We start from the raw sequence: 13,243 nt of genomic DNA, 5'->3' as shown, positions 1-13,243 counted from the left end.
TTATAGCATCGACTGAGATAAAAAATAAAATAAAATATTAAAATCAAGATGTATCTTGCTGTATTCCATGAATATCCTTATAATATTACTAAATATACTCCTGCTTGTAAATTTCTTTCTAAAAAACATTAACATTTAAACCTACTTTTTACTTTGGCCGTTTACCAAACGCTTATCCGGATAAGCGATTACCAAGTCAGATTACCTTACCGAATGAATATGATAAGAACAAAAAATCTTACGTGGTAAGAGCGAGACAAGGACAAAGAGTCTTATCCGGTAAGTGAAGACGACGACTCTTACCATGGTAAGCACTTACCAGGTAAATTGTTGCGTATAATGTTATTTTGATGAACTAAAATCTTACCTAATAAAAAAATAATAATATAAAATTTTATCGATAAACACTTACCGAAGAATTGCTTGGTAAATGGAAAAAATAACCGTATGTGGGTTGGACTCCGTGCTAATGGAACAAGCAAAATGCTTTTGCTTTACTCATGGTTAGATGGGTAAATTCCCATAAAACATGGGTCACATTGGGTCCGATTCATCCGCCATTAACATAAACCTCCTCTCTCTAACCTCCCGCCACTATCCTTAGAAAACGTTTTCCTTTTGCTCCCTTTTCGGAGCAACCAACCATGGCAGTCGCACCGCTGCTTTCACTCTTCCTCCTCGCCATTTTTACATTTGCAGGTACCGTCACATACCATTTCTCTACTTATTTCTTTACTTATTTCTTCTCATGGATTTCATGCCTTTTTTATTTACATTTATGCAGATGCTGGTTCAATCGGCGTCAACTATGGTCGAATCGCCAACAATCTACCATCACCTTCCAAGGTCGTTAACCTCATCAAATCTCAAGGAATCCACCGGGTTAAAGTCTACGATACAGACCCGGCTGTGCTCAAATCATTAGCCGGATCCGGCATTAAGGTCACCGTCGACCTCCCCAACGAGCTCCTCTCCGCCGCCGCTAAAAAACAGTCGTTTGCTTACAAATGGGTCGAACGGAATGTCGCCGTTTACCATCCACATACGCAAATCGAAGCCATCGCCGTCGGCAATGAGGTGTTCGTCGATCCGAAGAATACAACCGGGTTTCTAGTACCTGCCATGAAAAACCTACACCAAGCTCTCGTTAAATTTAATCTGCATTCCGATATCAAAATCTCGTCGCCGGTTGCATTGAGTGCGTTACAGAGCTCGTACCCGTCTTCGGCCGGATCTTTCCGAACCGAACTCATCGAACCCGTTTTTAAACCCATGTTCGAACTCCTGCGTCAAACCGGATCTTATCTCATGGTTAACGCTTACCCGTATTTTGCATACGAGTCGAACTCCGACGTCATCTCCCTCGATTACGCACTTTTCCGTGAAAACCCTGGTGTTCCCGACGGCGGCAATGGTTTACGTTACTTCAGCCTCTTCGACGCTCAAATCGACGCCGTTTTTGCAGCAATGTCGGCGATGAAGTACGACGATATCCCGTTGGTTGTCACGGAGACTGGTTGGCCGTCTAAAGGTGACGAAAACGAGGTCGGAGCTAGCGTCGAAAACGCCGCCGCTTACAACGGTAACCTGGTGAAACGCATCCTCACCGGCGCCGGTACACCTCTCCGGCCGAAAGCAGATCTCACCGTTTTTCTCTTCGCACTATTTAACGAGAACAATAAAAACGGACCGTCATCGGAGAGGAATTACGGTTTGTTTTACCCGAACCAGCAAAAGGTGTACAATGTTCCGTTCACGGCGGAGGATTTGAAAGATTACAGAGACAAACAATCGCCGGTGACCGGTGATGTCGGCGGAGGTCAAGTGAGGGTTTCAACTCCAACAAACGGGTCGGTTTCGGGGCAGACTTGGTGTGTAGCAAGCGATGTGGGAAAAGAGAGGCTGCAGGTGGCTCTAGATTATGCGTGTGGGGAAGGAGGTGCAGACTGCCGTTCGATTCAACCAGGCTCCACGTGTTACGATCCTAACACGGTAGAGGCACACGCATCGTTCGCGTTCAATAGCTATTATCAGAAGACGGGACGTGCAGCTGGATCTTGTTATTTTGGTGGGGCCGCCCATACGGTAACACAGCCACCTAGTACGTACCCTATCGTCCTCCCTCGTCCATTTCACTCACAAAAGTCAAATTATTATTAGATTTTGTTAAATTAAATAATTTAAATAATCAGGAATATGATATTTAAAACAGAAATTAGTAAAATAAAACATGATGGTATGATTTAGAGGTTGTTTGTTTACCTCATGATAGTTTTTATTAAGAGACGAGACGAGACAACCTCTGAATTGTTAAGTGGGGATTCTTGTTTGACAAAAAAAAAAAAACCCTTTGAATGATTTTTTGTCCTGAATCTCCCTTAACCATTAAGAGCGTTTATTTCATTTTGCACAATTACCAAACAATTATATTTCATTTTGTACTATATTATAAGAGTCTGTTAATCATTTTGAACCAAACCATTCCCTAATTGCGAAACAGCCCCTTAAGGGGAATTTGGTACATGGATTTGAAACACTCGATAAGACCAAGGATTTTAGGGTTTCAATTTGTTAAGTGCAGTTTCTTAATTTCATCCATTTTGGTGTCGTCTCTCTCACATCGATTGGTTGCTCTCCTAAACAATTTCTAAGTAGAGGAGTTAGGTAGTAAAAAGAATGGGTAATTGATGAGAGAGAAATAGCCATTTCGGTCGATTTCCTAAAGTTTTTGTTGTCTAATGTCTTAGATCTTATTTCAATACATGAAATGTTTTAATATAGTTATGGTTTGGTAATATCAAGGACATGGAGACTTAATTGGCATTGACTAACATGCGCACCTGGACTGTATGTAGTTTGACGGTGGTTCTTGTCTGACTCTTCTGACATGATGTTGGAGTGGAGTGGGCCAAATAAAGTAGTAGTAGCAGATGGGTTTGGATTATGGGCCTAAATGAATATTCAATAAATGCTGCTTTTACCTTAATTTGATTTCACCATTCAAGATTGGTCCCAAAAGTTAAAGAAGTGGTCAAGATTTTGAATATTTATGAGCATAAAAAAAGAAAAGAAAAGAAAGACACTTGCTTTTATTCATTAGTGAATGGGTTTGATGTTGTTTTGCAGAATATGGGAAATGTGAGTTCCCCACAGGCTATTGAAGAAGGTGAAGGTGAAGGTGAAGGTGAAGGTGAAGGTGAAGGTGAAGGTGAAGGTGAAGGGAGTATTTATTAAGTGTAGATTAGTAAATGTTTTTGAATTTGATGGGTAGATTTTGTAATGTTGGTAGTGAGTCAGTGACAGTGGGTATAATTAATTCATTTTGGAATTAATGGTTATTATTATGATGATAATGATAATGATATGAAATTTGTAGTATTCATATATAATAAGACCAGTAGGTGCTTGAAAATAAGTGGGAATTTAGTAAAGTGGTCAACCTTCCTCCTGCTGCTGCTGCTGTTAACCATCAAAGTTAAAGTGGTGTTTTTTTTATCTTAAAGTTGCATAGGATCCTTCACTATTTGAATTCTTATTTTTAACAGATTCATATAGAGATTAATGTTGTTATACATATTCATGAGACTATTACCATGAATGCTTCATGAAAATAGTTGGTTGCAAGTTTTTTGAATATTCTTTGTTCTCATGTGTAAGTATAACTTATTAAAGTTTTATTTTTGAATTTGCAAAACTAATTCTAATTGAATATAATCAATTATAGGATAAATATTTTATTTTAAATATAAAAAATCTAAAATATAAATATGATAATGATTAAGTTCTAAAAGAATCATCATCTTTATAAAATTTATGTTGTTAATAAAAAATAAATTACTTCACTATTAAACCTAAATTGAATTATAATAAAAATTCAATTAAATTATATATATACTAGAAGGGTACCCGCACAATGCAGAGATATACATCTTGATTTTAGTGTTTTTTTTGTTTCAGTCGATTTTATAATACGATTTTATGTGATTTTGAGAAAACGATAATGTTTTTATTTTTGAATAATATATGAATATAAAGATATCATAAGAATTGAAATTCTTTTTGATTTCATACCAAACTAATTATTTAAATTTTTTCATTTTTTATGTATTTCTTTAATTCATTTTTTTATTTTTGGTTTGATAATATAACTTTTTATAAATATGACAATTAAGTATTTTGTTAGAACTCAATGATTATCCTAATTATTTTTATAGATTTTTTATATTTAAAATAAGATGTTTATCTTCTATTTGATTATTTTTATCAGTTAGTTAAACGATTTCAAATATAAAGCTTTAATAAGTTGTACTTACGCACAATTTACTTGTAATTTTGAATTTTAAGTAATATGTATCAATAATTAGTACTTCATATATAAAAAATGGTTTTTAAGATTTTTTATCAAATACTTTATAATATATATATATATATATATGTGTGTGTGTAAGATATATATATATATATATATATATATAATAATTGTGGTTTGTGATGAATATACATTTACGTAAAATCCGAATGACATGAGACAGAGATTCCCCTTGCCTGTCTGCCTCGCACTTACCTTTACAAATTCCATTATTGGTGGCTCTTGTGACCCAATTACACATCCATTACTATTTACCACTACCACTCTTGTAATGTGCTTATTTTTTGTCCTTCAGATTAAACCAATACCATTTTAATATAAAATTGGTCATATGTCACACATTCTCATTCTTAAACAAATCAAATCCATTTTCATCTTCAAAAACTAGATTCAATCAATACCACAATGCTTCAACACTTCATCAAATAATAAGGATTAATAATCATAAGAATAGTGTTTGATTGGTTTGAAATTGACTTCAAATATCAAAAGTATCAGGAGGCCTTAGTTCAAATCCAAGAAGTAATAAAAATCCCCTTGTAGCCACGGAGGTTCAAATGCGGTAACTCCAAGCTATCTGCAAAGCAGGTGGTCACTCTGGATTGGTCAGCTCGCATAGCTGGTTGGATACCCAGGTTAATAAAAAAAAAAAGGCTTGATGGGTTTGAAACACTTGCATATGTTTGAAAAAACTAAACCCCGCAATTATCGATTTGTGATGTATAAATTGATTTTTGTGTTACTTTTGAAGCCCAAAATTGCCCCATCGGGCTTGGAAGAAAAGTTTGTTACAATCCTTCTCACATGCCTCTCTTGTAAAAGTATAAAAAACATGGGTTCAAATCCCTGTCATATTTAAGTCTATGATACGTATAGTGTAGAAATCCTTTTTTTACTTTTGCAAATCTTTGATTTACAAAGAAATCAAATAGATCCAGATAGATATTAGTTGACACGGACATATAAGTCATGTTACACCGTTGATTAGCAAGCCTTTAGTTGTCCATTTGAAAATTCGTACGCTTAGGACTACCCGACAACTAAATAAACCAAAGTGTTGATGAATCTAAAGAATGCCTAAGATAGAGTTCCTTGGCAAGTAATTGCAAGGAGCGTATGTCGGAGCGATCCACAATACATATGGACAGTCGATGATTTCCGTCAAGACCCTAGTGGCAATAAGACTACACCAAGGATAGGCAGAAGGCCATGTACTATTTGTTATGATTTTGGATGACATTTCTTGAGGAATCAATAAGACTAAGGATTTTAGGATTTCAATTTGTTATGGCTCTTACATTATATGCTTATTAGTCCTTTGTCATGCTCACCCAATAAGCATTTTACAATCAGCCGCCTGGCAATCATATATTGCTCTTGAGTCCAAACATTCCCTGTGGATTTAAGACGCACAAATAATGTGAAGTAGGCAGAAAAACAAATGTTTGGTTGTAATAAGACGACGCCATGGACATGATGCTACTGTTGCAAAAGTAGTAAAGCATAAAATTCAAAAATTCCTCCTCACAAGAGATCGATTACGGGAAGCAAAGCAAAAAGAGTCGATGTATCTAGTTCATTCTCCTGATGAGCTCGTTGATAAAATCTTCACGATTTCCAGCATCTCCGCCTTCAACGTAGTGGTTCCTCTTCTTCTTCAACCCACCCAAAGGTGCCTTCAGCTTAAATGGCCACAGGAAGTTGTTGGCTTCCTTGAAGTGAGGACCAGCAGTCAAGATCTCATGAATCAGATCTTCCACACAGATCAACCCGAATTTACCAAGACCCTGTCCAACACAAACACACAAATATAAATCACTCAATCGTCATTACACGGTCGTTAGGGCCGTTAGCTGCTGCTGTTAAGTGATGGGCGTTATGGTCTTTTTGCCCTCTGGATTTGTTTGGTTTAGTTTGGTTCAGGATGGTGAAAAGGTAAACAAGCAGTAAAAGAGAACTGAGAAAGAAAACAGACTTGTTCAACAATAGAATTGTCAGTCAGGGGAATTCTTTGTTTGTTGAGCTTTCCATACCCCCTCTTGTAAATAAGTTCTTTAACACTCTTCAGATTCGGGTACCTGTGAAGAAGGAAGAATGTATTCAATGAACAATCAGTAATGAAGGACTCGACAAATTTAATCTAATCCACTTGCAAAGATACACACCCGTAAGTAACATATGGTTCCACCCTGTGGAGCATATTCAATGTTGCCTTGTTGACTTTCAAGAAGACACCGTTAAATATCTGGTTATTAGAAACAAAAAGATCAAACACATGCATGGAGAATAAGAAAACCACAAAAAATATAAAGATTCAATGAAACTTTTACAAAGTTCCATGAATCTCATTTCCCAATTGGATTGCATTTAAAACAACGATATAAAACCAGATGAATCTTCGTGTTGATTTTATGAAATTATGTCCATGAAGTCATCAATCAAAGACCTTCCAGCCTAGTGGTAAGGCTTGGGCATGGCATAGTCATGAATCCGAGTTCGAGCCCTGGGAGGGGAGTGTTGGCGACATTTAAGTGGGGCCATGTTTAGCCTCCAAAAATTGCCGGGGATTAGTCGGGCTTTGGCCCGGACACCCTTACAAAAAAAAAAGTCATCAATCAATGGCAAGAGACGTGCATCTTTAACCAACAAGGGTCGCTTTGATAACAAAGGTGAATACAACTAAAATCACTTCCCTCTAACCCTGAAAACATGTATTTGATAACAATACTGAGCACATATTCTATCAAGTTCGTTTCATCAGCTACCCAATGAGAAACTGCATAAACAAAAGAACCCATCTAAACCAACCATCTACTTTAATCCAACCATTGTAAATACTAAGGGCGTTTACACTTCATTTAATAGAGGCTCCTCTGTTGTCCATTATTTGGGTTCCCTTTTTACACATATATACCCCAATTATCAACATATGTTCCACACGAAAGAACAGTCAAACGAAACAACATAAAGCAGTTTGGAAAATTACCTGTCTCAAACGTAAGAGCTGCAAGATCTTCTTTGACTTAGGGTCCATGGCATTGATACTGAACATTTCAAACAAGAACAAAAAGTATTACACTTGTATCATTTGCAAAAAAAATTACAAAATTGGGAACAAAGTAGCAGAAACAAAAGTAAAGAGAACTGAAATAAAGAGACAACACTCACCCACGGATACGAATGATGAACAACATCTTGGCTTCAGGATTCACATAGAATCCCCCTTTCAACCTTGCTTCACGCTTCAACTGGATTAGCTCCTTTTGCTGTAAAACAAAATCCACATATATCAGTAATCAAAACAACCAAACTAGACAAGCCCAACATATCCCACCCGCAAAAGAACCAACTCCCTTGGAACCAAAATATTAGAAACAGAAACAGACCTCAAAACAAAAAGAAGCAGAAATGACCATACCTGATCCTCATACTCTTTGCTGTACTGTTTTGCCCTATTGAAAATCAACTTTCTGTCAGCAGCTTTCTTCTTCTTCAAGAGTTCGGACTCTTGCTTCTTTGCCAAATCCCATTCCTCGCTTCTCTTTTGCTTCTTCAATACGGACTCAGGAACAACTTGTCCTGCCTTTGCAACTTCAACCATTTCTTCACACTAAAAACACTTATATTATTAAGTCAATATGACCTCCCATTGCTGTACGGTTATGCACTATGTACGTCTAGCTTAAGACTAGTCTCAAAGGCTTCAAATAAAATTTAAACCAACTTATTTCTCAGAAGTCATAAAAAACAAAATTTCGATACAAAATAGTAATATGCCAATAATATTATCGTAAATTCACTGAAAAAGAAGAAGCACAATGATGAAAATATGACATCCGATTCCATACATTAATACGGATAGGCCATTCACACAGTTACAAACAAACGATTTCGGGGTGAATAAATTTCCTTTCTACATCAAATTCAGTACCAATCGTATACAATTTCCATGACAAGGGCATAAAACCTGATACCTAAAACATCAGATAGAAACGCATTGCTATAACACTACCAACAAACTCCTCGTCAATTTTAAATTGCTTGATCTCATAATTTACCTAACTAAAATTTACCAGTGCCAAAGAAAATCTCAAACGCATCAAGTAATTTGCAGCGATTCATTCTTGTTCTACTCGTATTTTCAATTAGCCAAAGGATTACATATACGAATCAAATGAACGATGTAAACTAGAAGAAACGATGTATGAACTGAATCATACGTAAAACTACCCACTATAAACGATGTAGTGGAACATGCATTAAATCGAGATGGTGAGAGAAAGGAGTTAGAAACTTACGGTGATTGAATGTATGGTTGGGAAAAAGCAGCCGTAAGAGTCACCGCCGGCAAAGGGGACGTCTCTTCACTAAAACTATCGAGCTCTGAAAAGAAATTGGGGATTAGGGTTTTGTAGGGTTAGTTTGTCTTGTCATGGTCAAATATATGGGCTTAAAGTTGACTATAACTAAATGGGCCAAAATGTCCATCATAATTGGGCCAAACGCGTGCCACTTTGTTTTCGGCTTGTATAATATATATCTATAGATATATATTATAAAGTATTTGAAAAAAACTTTTAAAAAATTATTTTTTATGCATAAAGTATTGTTTATTAATGCATATTACATAAAATTCAAGATCATAAGTAAATTGTTCATAAGTACAACTTATTAAAGCTTTATTTTTGAATTTGTGCAACTAACTATAGATAAACATAATCAAATACAAGATAAATATCTCATTTTGAATATAAAAATCTAAAATATAATTAGGAGTATCACTAGTTATAATAAAATACTTAAAAATTATACAAAAACGATAACTTTAAATATTAAATTTGATACTATTAATGATATATATTTCCAAATTTTAATGGTATCTTTAAATTTATATTTATTCAAAAATAAAAACATTATCGTTTTCTCAAAAATCACTAAAAACCGTATTATATCGACAAAGATAAATAATAAAATGAAACATTAAAATTGAGATATATCTAGCTATATTATGTGAGCACCCTTCTAGTTTTAATAAAATTAATCTATATTTGTACTATATTATAAAGCATTTGACAAAAACTTTTAAAAAACATTTTTTTTACGCATGGAGTACCGTTTATTGATGTATATTACTTAAAATTCAAGATTACAAATAAATTGTGCGCAAATACGACTTATTAAAGATTCATGTTTGAATTCGGGTAACTAACTGCAGATAAATATAGTCAAATACAAGATAAACGTTTCATTTTAAGTATGAAAAATTCAAAATATAATTAAGATAATCATTGAGTTCTAACAGAATACTTAATTATTATCCTTATAAAAAATTATATCATTAAATCAAACATAAATTATTTCGTTATTAAATATAAATTAAATTATAATAAAAAAATTGAATTAAAGAAATTACATATAAAAACGAGAATTTTTAAATACTTAATTTGATACTAATATTGATTTTTTTTAAATTTTTATGAAGATAAACATTATCGATTTCTTAAAGTCACATAATATCGTATTATATTGACATAGAAAAAAAAACGAAATATTATCTCGTTGTATTGTATGAGTATTCTTCTAGAGTTATAGTTTTTATATTAAGACAAATATAGGCATTCTAACATGTCAATTTTGGCTCATCAAATACAGGATCATGCAACGACATCGAGTTCTTAGAGTATCAAAATCTAAACATTTACAGGGGATAAAATGTAATTATATTGGGACCATTTTGATAAGTTTAAGATGGTATAAATAATTAAATTTGTTTATCAGAATTAATTTAATCATTTATATATTTATTATTGTTCTCCAAAATCTAAATGCCCAATTTCATAAACCAGCTTCGGCCCAATATCCTAACCCAACCCAATGACTTGAATCATACATTCAAATGCATCTTGTTTGCACCCAACCCACCGGTGAAAACCCGGTCCAGATAAAGTGGATCTCGGTGTTTCTTCTCTACCCGATAACCGCATCCCAACCCGACATGTGACCCATTTGTGATTCATTGCAAAATATAGGATTTTCTTTTTGTTTATGTTTCTAATATGTTCCTAAACAAATCCCAACAATCAGTGACGGATCCAGAATTTTAGGTGGTTGGGGACACATCTAAGCGTGTAAAAAATTCCAAAACTGAATCACCCACAATATACTGTTATTTTATTCAATTTACTTGTACATGAGTTTATTGATCGTAAAAAACTCTTGGATGTGGAGGCAGTTGGAGGACACGACAAAAAAGATGGATGTTTGAGGTAAATAAAGAGAAAACATAACGCTAAGTTCTTATAATTTTCTTTAAAGCTTGGTTTCACTACCCACAAACAAGTGTATCAACCACTGCCAACAACATATAACCATCGATTAAGATTTTAAAGCAAATCAACTGAATTGTGGGTTTTACCCACTGTTGCCCATGAACACCTCTGTTGTCGGCAATAGTTTTAATGAGCGGTCGCCGTTGTATCGCCAAGATTTCATTAATCGACTCAAAATACAATTTAACTAGATTTAAAATTCATTAACTCAAAAAAACCCATTTTAATTCGTTGTTGTATTAAAATCAATTTTCATAACAAAAGTATTACATATTTTTTTAGCCACGTGGGTTATAAATTATGAATCTTGTGCACGTTCCATAAATTAGCAAACGATAGTACTAAGAGTGAAGTACATGTGTAGTACCAAATCCACAATAACAACACATATATATAAACCCTAATAATTCTTTGTGGATTTTATTGATTTCTGATTTCGTTTTTTTTTCAAACAATCGTCATAAAAAGAAGCAAATGAAGCTTGATGTGTGTGTTTGGACGACAAAGATCAAGATTCCCGTCATACTGGTTGTTCGTCTGTATACACGTCAGGTTTATCGGTTAATAATTTTGCATTTCATATATGTTTACCACTTAAATTTAAACAAAGTTCAAATCCATATTTGTCAAGGCCATCGGACATTCATCTGTCTGTTCTTTAAGGTCTTACAAAAAAAATTGATATACAGATAAACTGGTCCGAATACTTTTGACCACAAAAAAAACCCGATCTGATTGGGTTTGAATTATAGAACTATTTTACTTTATTGGGCATTGATTTAAAATATTTGATTAATAATGAAATGGTATAATTCATTATTTGTCATAGCTCCTGAAAAAATGCAACTATTTTTATCTTGGTTGATTAAAAATTTGCAAATTAATTACTTTGTAAATTGAAGGGGTTGTTTATTTATTTTTAATAGTTCTATTAAGAGAAAACCTCTAGATTGTTAAGAGGTGATTATTGTTCGGCAATTTTTTTTGCCTCTTAATGGTTCTAAAATCATCTGAATAATTTTGTATCATAAGTCTCCCTTAACCATTAAGCGTCTTGATTTCATTATAAACAATTACCAAACAATTATATTTTATTTTGCATTATATCATGAGAGTCTTTTAATCATTCTGATCACTTAATCATTTTGTATCAAAATCATTCAATAACTGTCAAATAACTCCTAAGTTAATTGTTTATTAATCATTTTATGTTTTTTTAGATATTTAATTATTTAAATATTTTTTTTGATATATATGACAAGTTAAACATCATGCTTGTAAAAAATACTTAAATTATTATATTTATTTTGACACTATTTTAATACCAACATGGTTTTAATTTCTACAATTCAAGTAATTATTTTAGGTGTATTTATAAAAATAACCGGTTTATACAACTCTTTGCCACAAAATAATCACATTTTAGAGGTTTTACCGAAATGACCACACGGATCGCTCCCGAGGGCGATCCGTACACTACGGGGGCGATCCCCCTATAAGTCTTAAAAAAAAATTCCTCAAAAGTCGAGATTACTGTTCATCCCTCGTTGACCGTGTTTGACCTCACCCCGGGGCGATCCGTACTGTACCCAGGTAATTTTTTTTTTTTTGATTTTTTTGGTTATTACTTGTTATTAATGTTTATACTTCAATTTTAGTATTTATATTCTTATACAATAACATTAAAAAAACGTGTTTTCTTGTTGAAATTTCCGTATCGTTTAAGTTTTGAATCTTCATACTTATGACAAAAAAAAAAACATAACCCGAGTTTCAAAAATTTGAACACATTAATTGAAAAGTGCATTTTATTAGCATAAATAACCAATCCAGGTTGATATGGCATTTGTGGCCTTCGTCGTTCACACACACATCGAACTTCAGAGACTTATATATGATCATCTTTAAGATCAAGAGATGGGGATACAAAAGACCGAATAATGATTTTCTACAAAGGAACTTGTCGGCAAATCGAGGATGCTCAAAAGCCAAGATTCAGTATTGATTTGATCAACACAATCCAAGAACACACCTTATCAGGCATAAGATCGACCAGAGCAATGACCTTGCATCTTTTTCAAAAGTGCAACATGTAAACCAACTAAACATCAGTTCTTATGCAAAGAGGCAAGGTGAACCCTTTGAAGTCGAATAAGTGCTCGTTCTATTAGTTGATATGAGGTGTCAGATCCTCTTTCTATATCCATTTTAGTCGGATGTGATATGTTTTCGAAAGAATCTTTTACAAATTGTTTTTCTTTTTAATAATAATATGTTTTGTAAAATTTACTTAAAATAAAATAAATTGGGTGTGTGTTCTTGATGGTCTTTTCGAGAACAGTCTTTTTACTACTTGACATAAATGAAAGATTCGGTACATCTTATCCTCCCCACGCCCCACTTTATTTGTATTTAGTGGGTTCATTTGATTTCGTTAATCTTGACAATTAATAAAAACACTGTGAAACTTGATATAATATTTCTTAAAATCAATTAAAAAACACAAAATTACGTTAAAGCGATCAATTCAGACAATTTACAATAT

At 33.7% G+C, this 13,243-nt stretch overlaps 2 protein-coding genes across 4 annotated transcripts; one reads left to right on the top strand and one right to left on the bottom strand.

The window, feature by feature from the left end:
* The first annotated feature begins 478 nt into the window (after positions 1 to 478).
* On the top strand, positions 479 to 3,527 carry LOC112505789 (glucan endo-1,3-beta-glucosidase 12-like). Of its 3 annotated transcripts, none has more exons than XM_025109784.1 (4): positions 479 to 699; positions 785 to 2,101; positions 3,127 to 3,166; positions 3,209 to 3,527. In XM_025109784.1, exons 1-3 carry the CDS (start codon positions 645 to 647, stop codon positions 3,159 to 3,161), a joined length of 1,407 nt encoding a protein of 468 aa, XP_024965552.1. In that variant the 5' UTR covers positions 479 to 644; the 3' UTR covers positions 3,162 to 3,166; positions 3,209 to 3,527. The 3 variants fall into 3 exon arrangements, with proteins under 3 accessions (XP_024965552.1, XP_024965551.1, XP_024965550.1); XM_025109783.1 differs by having other exon boundaries at positions 3,203 to 3,527; XM_025109782.1 differs by having other exon boundaries at positions 3,127 to 3,527.
* A 2,268-nt stretch (positions 3,528 to 5,795) lies between these two features.
* LOC112507036 (60S ribosomal protein L7-4-like) lies at positions 5,796 to 8,753 on the bottom strand. The gene is made up of 7 exons (XM_025111428.1): positions 8,668 to 8,753; positions 7,788 to 7,979; positions 7,538 to 7,635; positions 7,356 to 7,413; positions 6,535 to 6,614; positions 6,345 to 6,447; positions 5,796 to 6,156 (listed from the first exon to the last, which is right to left on the bottom strand). Exons 2-7 carry the CDS (start codon positions 7,968 to 7,970, stop codon positions 5,941 to 5,943), a joined length of 738 nt encoding a protein of 245 aa, XP_024967196.1. The 5' UTR covers positions 7,971 to 7,979; positions 8,668 to 8,753; the 3' UTR covers positions 5,796 to 5,940.
* Positions 8,754 to 13,243: the final 4,490 nt, after the last annotated feature.

The sequence above is a fragment of the Cynara cardunculus genome (assembly GCF_001531365.2).
Source record: "Cynara cardunculus var. scolymus isolate 2C chromosome LG 2, CcrdV1, whole genome shotgun sequence".
Classification (NCBI taxonomy): Eukaryota; Viridiplantae; Streptophyta; class Magnoliopsida; order Asterales; family Asteraceae; genus Cynara; species Cynara cardunculus.
The sequence above is the reverse complement of the archived record's forward strand: the minus strand, read 5'-3'. Positions and strand labels throughout refer to the sequence as shown.